At 43.4% G+C, this 14,484-nt stretch overlaps 2 protein-coding genes across 2 annotated transcripts; one reads left to right on the top strand and one right to left on the bottom strand.

Moving 5' to 3' along the window:
• Window positions 1-3,157: 3,157 nt before the first annotated feature.
• coro1a (coronin, actin binding protein, 1A) lies at window positions 3,158-9,114 on the top strand. The gene is made up of 11 exons (XM_054760258.1): window positions 3,158-3,204; window positions 3,603-3,816; window positions 5,271-5,393; window positions 5,472-5,601; window positions 5,702-5,883; window positions 6,013-6,132; window positions 6,800-6,904; window positions 6,985-7,130; window positions 7,202-7,259; window positions 8,252-8,470; window positions 8,823-9,114. Exons 2-11 carry the CDS (start codon window positions 3,619-3,621, stop codon window positions 8,913-8,915), a joined length of 1,374 nt encoding a protein of 457 aa, XP_054616233.1. The 5' UTR covers window positions 3,158-3,204; window positions 3,603-3,618; the 3' UTR covers window positions 8,916-9,114.
• A 38-nt stretch (window positions 9,115-9,152) lies between these two features.
• cldni (claudin i) lies at window positions 9,153-12,681 on the bottom strand. The gene is made up of 3 exons (XM_054760259.1): window positions 12,397-12,681; window positions 11,597-11,729; window positions 9,153-10,233 (listed from the first exon to the last, which is right to left on the bottom strand). The coding sequence occupies exons 2-3, from the start codon at window positions 11,726-11,728 to the stop codon at window positions 9,730-9,732; spliced, it is 636 nt and encodes a 211-aa protein (XP_054616234.1). The 5' UTR covers window position 11,729; window positions 12,397-12,681; the 3' UTR covers window positions 9,153-9,729.
• Between the last annotated feature and the right edge of the window lie 1,803 nt (window positions 12,682-14,484).

Below are 14,484 nucleotides of genomic sequence, written 5' to 3'. Positions count from 1 at the left end.
GTCGACTATTTAGCTTGCTAGCTTCCCTCTTTGCAAGTGAACAATGGCAATCAAACAGACGGGGAGTGTTCTTGGAGCTGGAACTAAGAGTCACTTTTATTGCAAATGTTGAGCCGAAATCGGAGGAGAAGGTGTATGTGAAAGGTGCCCTCCGAACAGACCAACCAATCACAGCCTTTACATGAGTGACATGAGTTTAAATGTATTTATTTGTTTTTTGGAGATACAGGGGGAGGAGGGAAACCCGGCTTGACAGGTTCCACTGTACACTTTGGTGGCACATTGTGGTCGTCCACCACCATGCATTTCCGGTGGATGATATTTGCACGCATCGTATTATGTTTTTTAATGCTGTCCTGCCATGCGAGGCTCTGTTTTTTTTCACACTGCAGAGACGTCACGGCGCTTTCACATTGCTAGAACTCTCCGGGAGGGTCGCCCACCGACCTTAGAGCCACATGCAAGTATTTAGATGATGACGACTACACACTTATTCAGGTTCTTCCTGCTTTAAGTTGTCCCCAGAGTTTTATTCTTTTAAAAAAAAAAGAAAAGTATATTCTCTTGAGATGGTAAAGCACGCACACGGCCATTGTGATGCTATCGTTGCCAAATTAGCATGCATATGCTAACATACTTTGATTTGTTGACGTCACCGATGCATGAGAGTAGCTATTAGCTCGTCGTTAGCCTGATCCCCCAACCCCCCACAACCCCCGAGGCGTCAGTCGTTCTTTGCTCTTAAAGGGCTCCAAGTTGAACATCAAGTCCGTACACGTCATGTAAGTATAGAATCATGTATGTAGAGCGTGTGTACATACAACCAAATGGATCTTTTTGATAGCAGGCTGTGGGCTCCGCCGCGTGTTTGCTCACCTTTTATTTACAAGAGTTTGTGGGTGGGCGGGACTGGCACAGGTCAATCTATGCATCATAAATCAAAGGGGACGCAACCTCGCTGTTAATGTCAGCTCTGTGTTCTGCTGCCCCGCCCCCGTCCCGCCTCTCAGGGTGCCGCAACAGTAGCTGGAATGTCCCAATTAGGCGTCCCATGCATACGGTATATCATTGAGGGGCCCTTCCACCAAATCTGTGCCATTTGCTCGCTGTCACGCTCTCCAAATAAACCCACATTTCTGCCTTTTTTCAGGACACGTGTGGCTCATACACGAGTGTGGCTTATATACAGGGCGTATGCACAAATCTGTTTCTTCCTCTAAATTTAGTGGGTGCGGCTTCTACACCGGCATTTATGGTAGTTGGGCCAAATATGTAAAATCTCATTTCGGAAGGATTTAAATGATTATATTTCATCATAAAAGTCTCATTTTAGGAAGCGGGAATCTTACAGATGATCAAGCTAGTTTAAATTCATCTTAAATCTATTAAAAGTGCAATCAGATCGTCAGATGTGCGAGACACAAAGCATTTATTTTACAGTTAATTTGATGTATTTCATTTCCTGGGGAGGCCAATGGCACGGATACGGTGGAACGCTCCATAAAGTCGTCATTCCTGTCTGATGTGTTTTGTCTCTCCCGGTGATGACGAGAGCGTACAGCAGACAGGAGTGGAACCCGTCCAAACATGTATGTAAGTAAGTACAGTACATATGTATGCAAGTACAGTATGTATGGAGGCATCACTAGCGGGACAAAGTGTTTTTTGTTTTTTTTTTGTAAACAAATATAATCTATCTCGAAATAGAACACAGGTGCCGGCTAGCCTGTTAGTTTGTAACGGGTCAGAATAATTGTTCTGTAGTTGACCCACTAAGGACCTGCTCCATGTCTCCATGATGACAATGACGATGATGATGGGTGAATGTGGCGCCCTCTAGTGGCATGCAGCGCCTGCGATGGCTCGCAGACAGACGATTGGTCTGACTGCATACGATTGTGCAATAAAACTCAAGTCTATATTTGTAAACGTGCACCTTGTCTTCTCTTCCCGGTGGACAAAGGCAAAGATAAAAGTCAGTAGAGTTCTCTGCAGGTTACATTTTTAACAAAATGCTCCAAATGTTCTGAATCTGCACAAGAACCATGTTCACATTGAGTGGTCCATCCAGCAATGCTGTATTAGCGACCAACGGGCCAATCATTTTATTTATTTATTTATCTTTTTTTTATTTATTTAAAAAATAAAATTTCTCCCACAATTGTTTATTTGAAAAAAAAAATAAATAAAATGATACCTTTTTTTATTTTTTGATAAAAAAAAAAAATATATATATATATATATAAATTTCAGTCACGTTTAATTGATGACGAACACTTTTCAGGGATTATTTGAAGTTGGGGAAAGAAAGAACCCTGTTGATTTTATGTCCACAACGCTTGAAGTAGCTGAAACTGAATCTATTGATTATGTCTGCCCAACAAACGCATGTCCAATCATTTTGTGTTAGCAGTCGACATCACATCATGTTTTTTCCGGTATTTTATCAAAATTTAATTACATTTTTTAAATTTAATGAATACATTTTTTGCCAAATATTTTTTTTTCAATCACATTGTTTAATTGATGATGAGTCATTTTTAGGAATTATCATTTGAAGTTTGAGGACGCTCAGGCTCGCCTCTCGACCAGTCATGTTGCCAACTGCCCTTTTTAAATCTATTTTCCGCTATTTTTCAATCACTTATTTTAATCGATGATGATCGATCACCATCACTCCTCTGCCGGCCGTGTTGTCCTTTTTTAATTGATTGATTACGTCTGCCCAGGAAGCCTGTTGGTTTTAAAGCTGGGATGCTTTAAAGCTTTAGGATGAGCTCAAAAATGCAAGGAGGATTTTTTTGGCCGCTTTTCGATCAGTCTCATGTCTCAGGGAGCTTCCAGCTCTCATTGTTGTGTCTCATAATGAGAACCTTGTCGGCTTTAAACGCAGGAGGTCTTTTCCAGTCTTCAAAGTTGAACAAGAACCCGACTGATCGATTTTGATGGCTGTCACATCCAAGATGGCTTCTCCTGTGCGCACTTTGACCTCTTGTGGTTCGGCTCCGACGCCACCTGGCCGACCTCACGGCGTCGTGTCAATTTGTCGTGGCCACGCCCGCTTCCTGTCTCGATGCAAAGCGCCACTTCCTCCTGTGCGGTGACTTTGTGTAGCTCTTCTTCTTCTTCTTCTTCTTCTTCTTCCTCTGCCCGCTCATTCTGGCGGCTGGCTTGCTGCTCGGCAACAACCACCAACGCTCCCAGGTAGGCCTTCATCATCATTATCATCACTGTCATGCACATGCAGCCCTTTGGCGTGGTGCATTCACTGGATGCTGGTAAATATGATTTTTTTTGGCATGAATGAGTGTGTGCATGTTATGAACCAAAGATGGCTGGTTTGGCTCCGTTGCAACCAAAATGAGAACCTGAGAGCAGGTGACCCCGCCTCCACATCCTCATCATGTGATGCAACAATGAACTTTGCCTTTTTAAAGTGTTTCTTTCTGATGTTTTGTATTGTTTTTTGACGGGTTGAGTTCTGTGTTGCAGCACAAGAAGCGGAAGCAGTTGTGAGAAGCTTCTGCTTCCTCTTTTCCTCGTCTGCACGGACACGTCACCGCCGATTTTCCCTAAACCTGTGATGCTTGCCCCCTCCCAAGCCCTCCACAGGTCGCCATGTCCAGGAAGGTCGTGAGGACCAGCAAGTTCCGCCACGTCTTCGGCCAGGCGGCCAAGGCGGACCAATGCTACGACGACATCCGCGTCTCCCAGATGACCTGGGACAGCAACTTCTGCTCCGTCAACCCCAAGTTCGTGGCCATGATCGTGGACGCCAGCGGGGGCGGGGCCTTCATGGTGCTGCCGCTCGGCAAGGTGCGTGCCCTTTGACCTCAGCGGCGCCCACACGGTCGGTAGTTTGTGACACAGCAGACTTTGAGGCAAATGAGGAAGTTTTACTGCAACTCGGAGTGTTTTCGCCATATTAGGAGGTCGCCTCAGTCAGGGCAGGATGTGGCTTACGCGCCCCCGCCTGCTCTTACACGTTACGTGTGGCGGCTTGCTGCTGTACGACTGCTCCTCGTGCAACAAACGCTGCACTTTATCTCGCTCTGCTGCTGACAAGGGAGCGTTTTCTCATCATTACTGGTGACTTCACGGTGACGAGACAGGCAGTATGCTGTAGCTAATGTCTTCAGGGGGAAATACACAACACACGCCTCACAACGAGGTCGTAGAACCACGTGGCGATCCAAAATAAATATGAATCTATGCGGTGAATCAGCGTAAGCCGAACTCTCACAATGTAACCGTACCACACGGACAATGCGAGTATCGAAACAGACGCTAACGCGCTAATGAACATGCAAAACAATGCTATTTTCAACTCACTCATAACCCGCAAGACATGCTGGGAACACAAAGGCCTACCTCACTCACGGTGCAGCGTAACGTAATGCGGAGCACGCAATGTAACTGCACCACACGGACTATGTGAAAGCCAAAGTGCGGCGCGGCTGGACAATTAAACTTAGAAAAAACAACAGCAAAAACGGACAAATCTGATGTTATTTTAAGGGAATAAAGTCACAATATTAAGAGAAAAAAGTTGTAAAAGTGGCAATTTTATTCAAATAAACTAGTAATATTATAAGGAAAAATGTTATTTTAGTGGCGTAGCATTTAAATTGAATTTTTAAAATATTTTTTTTAAGTCACAATATTATGAGAAACAAGCTAAACAAATGAAATTTGTAATTTTTGGAAAACATTATAATTTTATATTATGGGAATAAAGTTATGATATTTTGAGAAGAAAACTGACATCAAGAAAGTTGAAATAGTTGGAAAATTGAATTAAAAAATAAATGGAAAAAATAGCTGTAGTTTTGCGACAATAAAATCTAAATATTAAGAAAAAAAGTTGTTTCCTAATGACGAAAAAAAGTTGGGATTTTATGGAATAAACTCTGAACATTATGAGGAAAAATAATGTCATTTTAGTAGCATAGCACTTTAAAAAAAATAAAGAAAAAAATGGTATTTTGAAAAAAAGTTGTAATATGAGAAACAAACTGAATTTTTGGAAAATGAGGTTGGGGAAAAAGTTAGATTTTAATATTATGGGAATAAAGTTATAATATTTCAAGAAGAAAATTTACAACAATAAAGAGTAAGTCGTTGGAAAGTTAAAATGAATAAAAACAAACAACAGAAATGGAAAAAAAGGAAGTTTTATGAGAATAAAATCTAAAAAAAGTTGTGTAAGCAACAATCAGGATAAATGTGAACACTGAAGACGATGATGATGTCATCTTGCATATGGACAGACGGGCCGTATCGACATGTCCTACCCCACCGTGTGCGGACACACGGGTCCCGTGTTGGACATCGAGTTTTGTCCTCACAACGACAATATCATCGCCAGCGGCTCGGAGGACTGCAGCGTCATGGTGAGACACCTGCACGGCCTCTCACGCGCCTCTGTCTGTCTTTGGACCGGCCTCTTCATCGCGTGTCTTCCTGGGCAGATCTGGGAGATCCCGGACGCCGGGTTGACCTCGCCGCTCACGCAGCCTGTGGTCAAGCTGGAGGGTCACTCCAAACGTGTTGGCATCCTCAGCTGGCACCCCACGGCTCACAACGTCCTGATGAGTGCAGGTGATGTGAAATCCTTATTGTGAAGAAAGAAACAGTGCAGATGGATCTTCAGAAAAGATTGTGGAGCGATACATCACATCAAAATGACCTATCTCTGCAGGCTGCGACAACGTGGTGATTCTGTGGAACGTGGCCCGCGGCGAGGCGGCCGTCAGGATCGACAGCGTGCACTCCGACCTCATCTACAGCGCCAGCTGGAACCGCGACGGCTCCAAGATTGTGACCTCCTGCAAGGACAAGATGCTGAGGGTGCTGGACCCTCGCAAGGGCACCGTCCTCTTCGTACGTCATCTTACCGCTGAACTTTTATACACGACTTCCGCGACTGAATTCACGTGCAGTAACATCTGCACGGGGGGGGGGGTGTGACCTCCGCCAAGGCTCAGCTGTCTGTCTTGTCTGCATGTGCAGGAGAAGGAGAAACCTCATGAGGGCTCCAGGCCGGTCCGGGCCGTGTTTGTGTCTGACAGGAGGATCCTCAGCACCGGCTTCAGTCGCATGAGTGAGAGGCAGGTGGCACTGTGGGACCCGGTGAGTCGTTCTCTTTCTGTTTGCTAAAAAAAAACCTCAAAAAACACATTAAATGTAACATAGCATAGCATAGCAAAACATGATGTAACATAGCATAAAGTAACATCATGTAACATAGCATAGCATAGCAAAACATGATGTAATATAGCATAAAGTAACATGATGTAACATAGCATAGCATAGCAAAACATGATGTAACATAGCATAAAGTAACATGATGTAACATAGCATAGCATAGCAAAACATGATGTAATATAGCATAAAGTAACATCATGTAACATAGCATAGCGTAACAAAACATGATGTAACATAGCATAAAGTAACATCATGTAACATAGCGTAGCATAACTTAGCATCATGTAAAATAGCAAAACATCATGTAAGATAACATTATGTAACGTAACACATAACGTAACGCGTAACGTAGCATAAGAGGATTTGTTTGCATGTTTATGTGCAACTTCCTGTATTTTCCCTCCCTATTTCCTGCCCGTAAGAATGTTCCCATCCTGTGATATCCCATCGTATGATGACATGACATGTTTATGCACGGTTCAGTGGGATTGTGCAGTCATGTAAATGCAGTGTGATGCTGAGACAGTATGTGTTTAAGTCCACGTACGGACTGAAGTCTTTGTGTTTTGTCGTGGAACTGATGTCCTCACAGGAGAAGTTTGGCGAACCGCTGAACTTGCAGGAATTGGACACCAGCAGCGGCGTCCTGCTTCCCTTCTACGACCCCGACACGGGCGTCTTCTACCTCTGTGGCAAGGTCAGAGGTCAGACACAGGCTTTTGTGTGTCCCGCTTCCCCCCCGTGCCCCGGCTGACGGCCGTCGTGTGCCCCTGACAGGGCGACAGCAGCATCCGCTACTTTGAGGTGACGGAGGAGGCGCCGTACGTGCACTACCTGTCCATGTACAGCAGCAAGGAGAGCCAGAAGGGGATGGGCTACATGCCCAAGAGGGGCCTGGAGGTCAACAAGTGTGAGATAGCCAGGTAGCACGTGAGCAGGTTAGCACGGCTCTACCCTTGGCCCCGCCCACTAACCGCGCTCACGCCCCCCTCAGGTTCTACAAACTCCACGAGAGGAAGTGCGAGCCCATCGTCATGACGGTGCCGAGGAAGGTGAAGAAACTCATCTCAACATTTCTACGCTCTTTGCTTCTTTGCTTCTTTGCTTCTTTGCTTGTCCTTCTCCATCTCGTTCTCCTCCTTCTTTTTCTCCTGCTCCTCCTTCTCCTTCTTTCTCCTCCTCCATCTTCTGCTCCTTCTCTTGTTCCTCCTTCTTTCTCTACCATCTTTTTTCTACGTTTTCTTCTTCTTCTCCTTCATCTTCTTTGTCGTCCTCCTTTTTCTTCTCCTTCTTTCTTCTTCTTTTCCTTTTTCTCCTTCTTTGCAACTTTTTTCTTTTTCTTCTCCTTTTTCTTCTTTTTCTCCTTCTTTCTTTTCCTTTCTCTCCTTCACCTCCCTTTTCTCTTTCTCCTTCTCCTTCTCCTTCTTTCTCATCCTCCGTCTTCTTCTTTTTTTCAACGTTTTCTTCTTCTTCTTCTCCTTCTACATCTTCTTCATCCTCCGTCTTCTTCTCCTCCAACTCCTCCATCTTCTTCCTTTTCTACTTTTTGTTCTTGTTCTTCTCCTTCTTCATCTTCATCTTCCTCCTTCTTGTTCTTCTCCTCCTTCTTTCTGTTCATCTTCTCTTTCTTCTTCTTTTCCTTTTTCTCCTTCTTCTTCACCTCTTTTTTCTCCTCCCTTTTCTTCTTCTTCTCATCTTTGTTTTTCTTTCCCTTTTTCTCCTTCTCTCCCCTTTTTCTTTTTCTTCTCCTCCCCTTCTTCTTTCTCCTCCTCCATCTTTTTCTTTTTCCTTGTTCTTCTTCTCCTTCTCCCTCTTCTTTTCATTTTCCTTCTTTCTTTTTATTTTTATTCCTTTTTCATTTCCTTCTTCTCCTTCCCCTCCTTCATCGTCTTCTTTTCTTCTTCTTCACCTCCTCCTTTTTCTTCTCCTCCTTCATCTTCTTTTTATTTCCCCTCCTCTTCCATTTCTTCCTCTTCTCCTCCTCCTTCTACGTCTTCCTGATTCTCCCTCTCTTCATTCTCCTTCTTCTCCTCCTCCCGCACAGTCCGACCTCTTCCAGGAGGACCTCTACCCCGACACCATCGGGCCGGAACCATCCGTGGAGGCGGACGAGTGGTTCGGCGGCAAAGACGCCCCGCCCGTCCTGATCTCCCTCAAGGACGGTTTCGTCAGCACCACCAAAGCCAAAGAGTTCAAAGTTCACAAGAGCCTCCTGAAGACGACCAGCGCCTCCGCAGGCGGGAACCACGTGGACGGCGGCGGGGTAAGACCCCGTTTCTCGTTATTTCCACGATGCACACGACCGATGTTAAATGACCAGCTTTTCATTCGCTCGGCTTTCATTTCCTGTTTGCAGTTTTTATGCCGTATATCCTCGAATCATTCTTTTCACACACATCGATAACGCGTGCGACGCCTAACGGACGATCCCATTCGGTCAAACTTAGCCACTACTGATCATGATTTACTTCATATTTCATCTCGCTGCTAAAATGCCTGTTCATCATATTTATACATTTTGAGTTGAGTTAACTGAAATTGAAGGTATTAATCTATTCTAATTAATCTATATTATTCTTCTTATTAACTGTATGCATTTCCCTTGTGCATATCAGGAGCTGCATGCGCTGAGGAGGGACCTCAAGGACGTGAAAGCTGCGCTGGAGGAGCTGAGCAGTCGCGTGAGCGCCCTGGAGGGCAAACATTAAATTCAAGCAGAGGACTTTCACTCAAAATCACAGCAAAATAGAAAACACGTGGCCCCCCCCCCCCCCCCCCCAAACATCGTTCAAAACACCGTAGAAACACAAAGAGGAATATTTGCTGCATTCCTGTTGGTACAATCCCCCGTTTTTAATACAAGTTTACGGTTTTACTTTGAAATAAATCACAATTTTACAATCGCATTTTTTGTTGTTGTCTTTTTAAATAAAGAAACACAAGAATTGGTTACACCAAATTTTAATCACTCGTTATACAAAAGAAGAGAATGAAACGTCAAAGAAACTCAAGACGCTTCCTGAGGTACGTGTGTGTGTGTGTGTGTGTGCGCGTGTGTGTGCGCGTGTAGCAGTTTGAAGTGTTTACTTGCCAGCGGTGGGCATCCATCAAAATAAAAGCATCCAGAAGTTTCATTCACACTTTTAATAATCCCAGCACCAAAAGACGAAGAGAAATGTGTTAACCCTCTAAACCAGGGGTGTCCAAAGTGCAGCCCGGGGGCCACTTTCAGCCCGTAGCTCATTTTTTAATGGTGCTGGGCAGATTGCCAAAAGAAACTGATTAATGAGATATATTATATATATATATATATACCAGTATATATATATATATATATATATATTAGTATTAGATATTTCACTCGCAGTTGCCCCTCCCCTGTCTTTCTTAATTGTTCTGTATGCGGCCCTCACTGGGAGCAAGTTTGGACACCCCCGTCCTAAAGCAAAGTGTGTAAAGTAGAGTATTTACATTCATGTCTAAAGATGGAACGGACTCAACGGGTCCACCCTCCAGTCCTCCTCACACGTAGTTCTTGTTGGGGGCGGAGGCGCTGCTGCTGTAGTACTTGGCCGTTCCTCCGGAGCCGCCGGACTTGGGCCTGCTGAAGCAGCAGAGGAGCCCCCCGGCCAGCAGCAGCAGCACGCCGCCCGCCCAGCCCACGAAGATGCACGCCCCCAGCTCCCGCTTCTGGGAGGTGGCCACCAGGGGGTTGTTGAAGTCCCTCACCACCGTGTGCGCCGACCAGCTGACGGGGATGATGAGCACCAGGCCGGCCAGCAGCAGGCCCACGCCGGCCACCAGGCTGATCTTGGGCTTGGCGTCCTCGTTCTCCACGCAGGTGGTGAAGTCGGCGCCGCAGAACAGGATGAGCAGGCTGAGGCCGGCCAGCATGCAGCTGATGATGGTCATGGCGCGGGCGGCCTGCAGGTCAGAGGGCAGCACCAGCAGGGAGTCGTAGTTCTTGCACTGCTGCTGGCCCGTGCTCTGCACCGCGCACGTCTTCCACAAACCCTCCTGATGGCTCTACACAAACACAAAAATCACATGATTATTATTAATCATTACTTGACGTGATTGATAAAGAAATATCCATACTGAGACATATTTGTTCAAGCTAAAGGAGGTCTTCAAAGACAACCCCCCCACCATATTGATCCCCCAATCAAGAAACGTAAGGACCCTTAAAAAAATACTGTACATATAACGCAATACAATTATGGAGCGAAATCACTATACTATAACCTGTATTTTTTAAGTTACATTTTACATTTTTTTCATTTTACTTTATATATTTCGGGAAAAAAAAATTCTTAAAAAATATGCCATTTTTAATAAAACTTTTAATTAAAAATAAATGTCTAGTATTTTTATTTATTTTATTTCATCATTATTGCGATGGGTATGTAATGTATTTTTTGTAGTTATGTGTTTTTATGGAAATATTTTTTACAGTGTGGCCTATTTGACGAATACTAGTAATTCTCCCAGTGTCCGCTAGAGGGCAGCAATACCCGCATGAAAATCATCCATGTTGATAAGCATAATTTCCAAAATGTGGTTTGAAGACTTTTTCGCGTATATAATATGCCTTTAGTATTTTATTGAGCTTGCATACATGTTTACAGGAACTTTTGTTGTTTTACTGCGTGCTAATAAATGCTGTTAATTTATGTTTGACACTTTTCCGGCGGGTTTATGTCAATTAAAGGCCACTTCCTTTAATTGAGAACGTATGCAAACTGTTTAGATGTCATATCACGGGTGTCCAGACTTTTTCCACGCAGTGCCGCGTACGGAAAAGTACAAAGTAAACGAATGGCGAAAAATTAAAAGCTCCTGTAATACGCCTCTCACGCTTACTAAACAGTACGCATTTTAAAATTCCGAAACAAATAAGAAACAATTCCAGGCATACAGTATCGTAAATAACTGGTGTCGCTTTGTATTAAAGCTATATGCTCTACTGACCGCTAGAGGGAGACATCGTGCCATTGTCACATCACTTGTGATGTTTTGGTCTCCATATGAGAGCGCTTTAGTTCTCAGTGGCCTTCCAGGATTTTATATTTTTAAAAAATATATTAAATAATGAAAAAAATATGATTCATCCATTATTACGCTATATATATATTTTTAAATTAAACTAAAAAAAACGCAAATATAAATTTTTATTTTTTTTTTATTTTGTGTGTGCCTGACTGAACTAAAAAAAAACGCAAATATGAATATTATTATTTTATTTTATTTTTGTGTGTGAGACTGTTCATAATCCTTTTAACGATTCAGATTTTGTTAAATGTAATTCTTTAAAATAAACTTTTGTCAGATTTTGCGGGCTGCAAATGGCCCCCGTGCGGGACTTTGGCCTCGTGTTTTCCATATTTACCTGCGCAGTGACGATGTTGGAGCCCGTGAAGGAGGACACCTTCCATCTCGGGACGGCGCAGCACACGATGGCGCCGATCAGGCCCAGGACCCCGAGGGCCACGCAGACGATCTGAACTCCCATGGCTGCCATTCTGCAAAGATCAAAGGTCATCAATGAAAGTTCACATCTCATCTGATGGAGCTGCTCAGTGTGTTTCTTTATCTTGTTGTTCTCCTGTGGGCTCCTTGCTTCCATGCATGCGAACAACATAGTTGAGGGCTACATTTCAAAGGAAGCGCGTGTCCGGACAGGCCCGCCGGTGGCTGAATCTCCACCCAGGGCTCCAGAAAGCGAGGGAACCGCTCCCTTTCATCAACAACATGTTGCTTTGTAAGGGGACAAAGCCAGGAGGCGAGATGTTTGTGAAATGTTGAGGCATAACGTCTCATCAGATGACCATCCCTCCGTGGAAACCAGTTAGCGCCTGGCTTAATTGTGGCAGGATAAATGACGCTTTGTGGAAAACGTCATTGTGAGGAATATAAGATCTTAAAAAAGCGCCTCTCCTGACTCCCGCTGCTCCAGAATGTTATTGGACGCTATCATCTAAAAATGATTAAATGCGATCAACGGAAAAGATTCAAGACGAGTTAAAAGGAGACAAAAAATAAGAACTTCATCGCGCCTTAAAAGTCAGAATCATTTCTTTCCACTGGCTGTCATCCGGATCACTAAAATGAGGTTAGTGATGCTTCGCTAAAGCGCAACACTTTCAAAAGAGTCCCTGTGTCCTTAAAGCAGTGAGGGAAAGAACCTACCTCCAAAACAAAAAGGTCTCCCTTCCGTGCTGTCTGGTGAACAAGTGTGCGGAGACGACACAAGATGGTGTCTTTGAAGAGGAATGTGAGGTGCAGGGTGGGGCTCGGCTCCAGCAAGGGGGAGGAGGACGCACCTGCAGACCAGACTGGACTTGTCCAATATTCCAACATCCACTTCTCTCTTCTGCTTTTCAGCTCCAGGAAGGAGAAGAAGGCAAAAAATAAATAAATACTGAAGACTTTCTGTCCAATCAGTGTTGTTCCCGGTCCAAAGTAAACCATTGATTCGGGTCCCGTGGAGCTGAGTGAATCATCGTCAGGGGAAGCTTGACTCAACTTGTTTTTGTTGGGTGGGGAAAATAAAAAGTACCACCCTGTCTGCTTTTTACCTGAGCGTCGAAACTGATGACACACGTCAGGGGGCTGATTTTAGAAACGATATGTGTTGTTTTGTTTTTGCGTAATAATGTGGGAAAAACAGGCAAGAGTGTTGGGAAACTCCAATGGGACACAACATTAGGTACACCTTCGCATTCTAACAACGTTTATGAATGTGTTTGTACCACCAATGCCTCTGTGGTGGTCCAAATTCAATCCTGGCGGGCGGGGGTGTCCAAAGTTTTTCCAGCGAGAGCAACATAATGAAAAATGAAAGGATGCAACTTTGCCACTTTGGTATTTTGTATTTCAGGAAAAAAGTGCATCTCAGCTTCAAATCCTATTATTAGTATCAACGTCACTCTTTGCTTTTTTCCCCCTCCTATTTTTCTTGTTATCTTTGCAAATATTTCAACATTCTTCTTACAATGGTTTGAAAAAGTGTTTGGCCCCTTCCTGATTTCTTATTTTCTTTTTTCGAAATGCGGTGTCACTTTTACGCCAGATGTAATGGGACACACACTTTCCAAAAAGTTCAACTTTTGTCTCGTCAGACCACAGAGTATTTTCCCGAAGGTCTTGGGGATCATCAACATGTTTTCTGGCAAAATTGAGACGAGCCTTAATGTTCGTTTTGTTCAGCAGTGGTTTTGGTCTTTTTTTTTGGCCGTTTTTGCCCAGTGTCTTTCTTATGGTGCAGTCATGAACACTGACCTTAACTGAGGCAAGTGAGGCCTGCAGTTGTTTGGAGGTTCCTGTGGGGTCTTTTGTGACCTCTTGCATGAGTCCTCGCTGCCTTCTTGGGGTCATTTTGGTTGTCCGGGGCCACTCCTGGGACGGTTCACCACTGTTCCATGTTTTCGCCCTTTGTAAACAATGGCTCACACTGTGTTTTGCTGGAGTCCCAAAGCTGTAGAAATTGCTTCATAACTTTCTGTTTATGTTCTTAAATATTTCAACTCTATTCTACATTATTTTTACTCATAATATTCCAATGTTATTGTCGTAAAATTGTGACTTTTTTCTCGTTAGAATACGACTTTTTTCTTAATATTTTTATTTGATTCTTATAAAACGACAGTTGTTTTTTTTCTATTTCTGCTGTTGTTTTTTCGACAATTTAAACTTCCTTCTTGTAAATTTTCTCCTCGTAATTATGACTATTTCCATAATATTCATTCTTGTAACGTTTGAACTTTTTCCGCAACCCAATTTTCCAAACATTGCAACTTTGCTGTTCTGCATGTTTCTCATATTAGACATTTCAAAACATACTCCCTTTTTCTTTAATATTTCAACTTTAAGCTCCTAAAGTTACGTTATTTGTCCTCATATTACAACATTATTCTCATAAAATTAAGACTTTATCTTGTTAGATTACAATTTATTTGTCCCAATATTTTTATGTTATTTTTGAAAAATAACATCCGATTTTTTAGTTTTCTTGTTCAATTCTATTTTTGGAAAGTGCCTCGGGCTAATAGAAAAACAGCCGCCGGGTTTGTGCTGTTTTGTTAAAAACGTTTTGACTAAGCTAAAGTTTATATGAATTTCAAATATTTTGGTGCATATGGGATGGAAGAAACGAATCCACGTGTTATCGGATGGAGCGGCTGTGCCTAATACCTCTACTGTAAGTATCTTATGTGTGACCATAGTGGGAAAAAAATAATACCACAACGTCTAATTCCTCATAAAAACCGTCAGCAT

The sequence above is a fragment of the Dunckerocampus dactyliophorus genome, chromosome 18 (assembly GCF_027744805.1).
Source record: "Dunckerocampus dactyliophorus isolate RoL2022-P2 chromosome 18, RoL_Ddac_1.1, whole genome shotgun sequence".
NCBI classification, from domain to species: domain Eukaryota; kingdom Metazoa; phylum Chordata; class Actinopteri; order Syngnathiformes; family Syngnathidae; genus Dunckerocampus; species Dunckerocampus dactyliophorus.
This window is presented reverse-complemented; position numbering and strand designations above follow the sequence as displayed.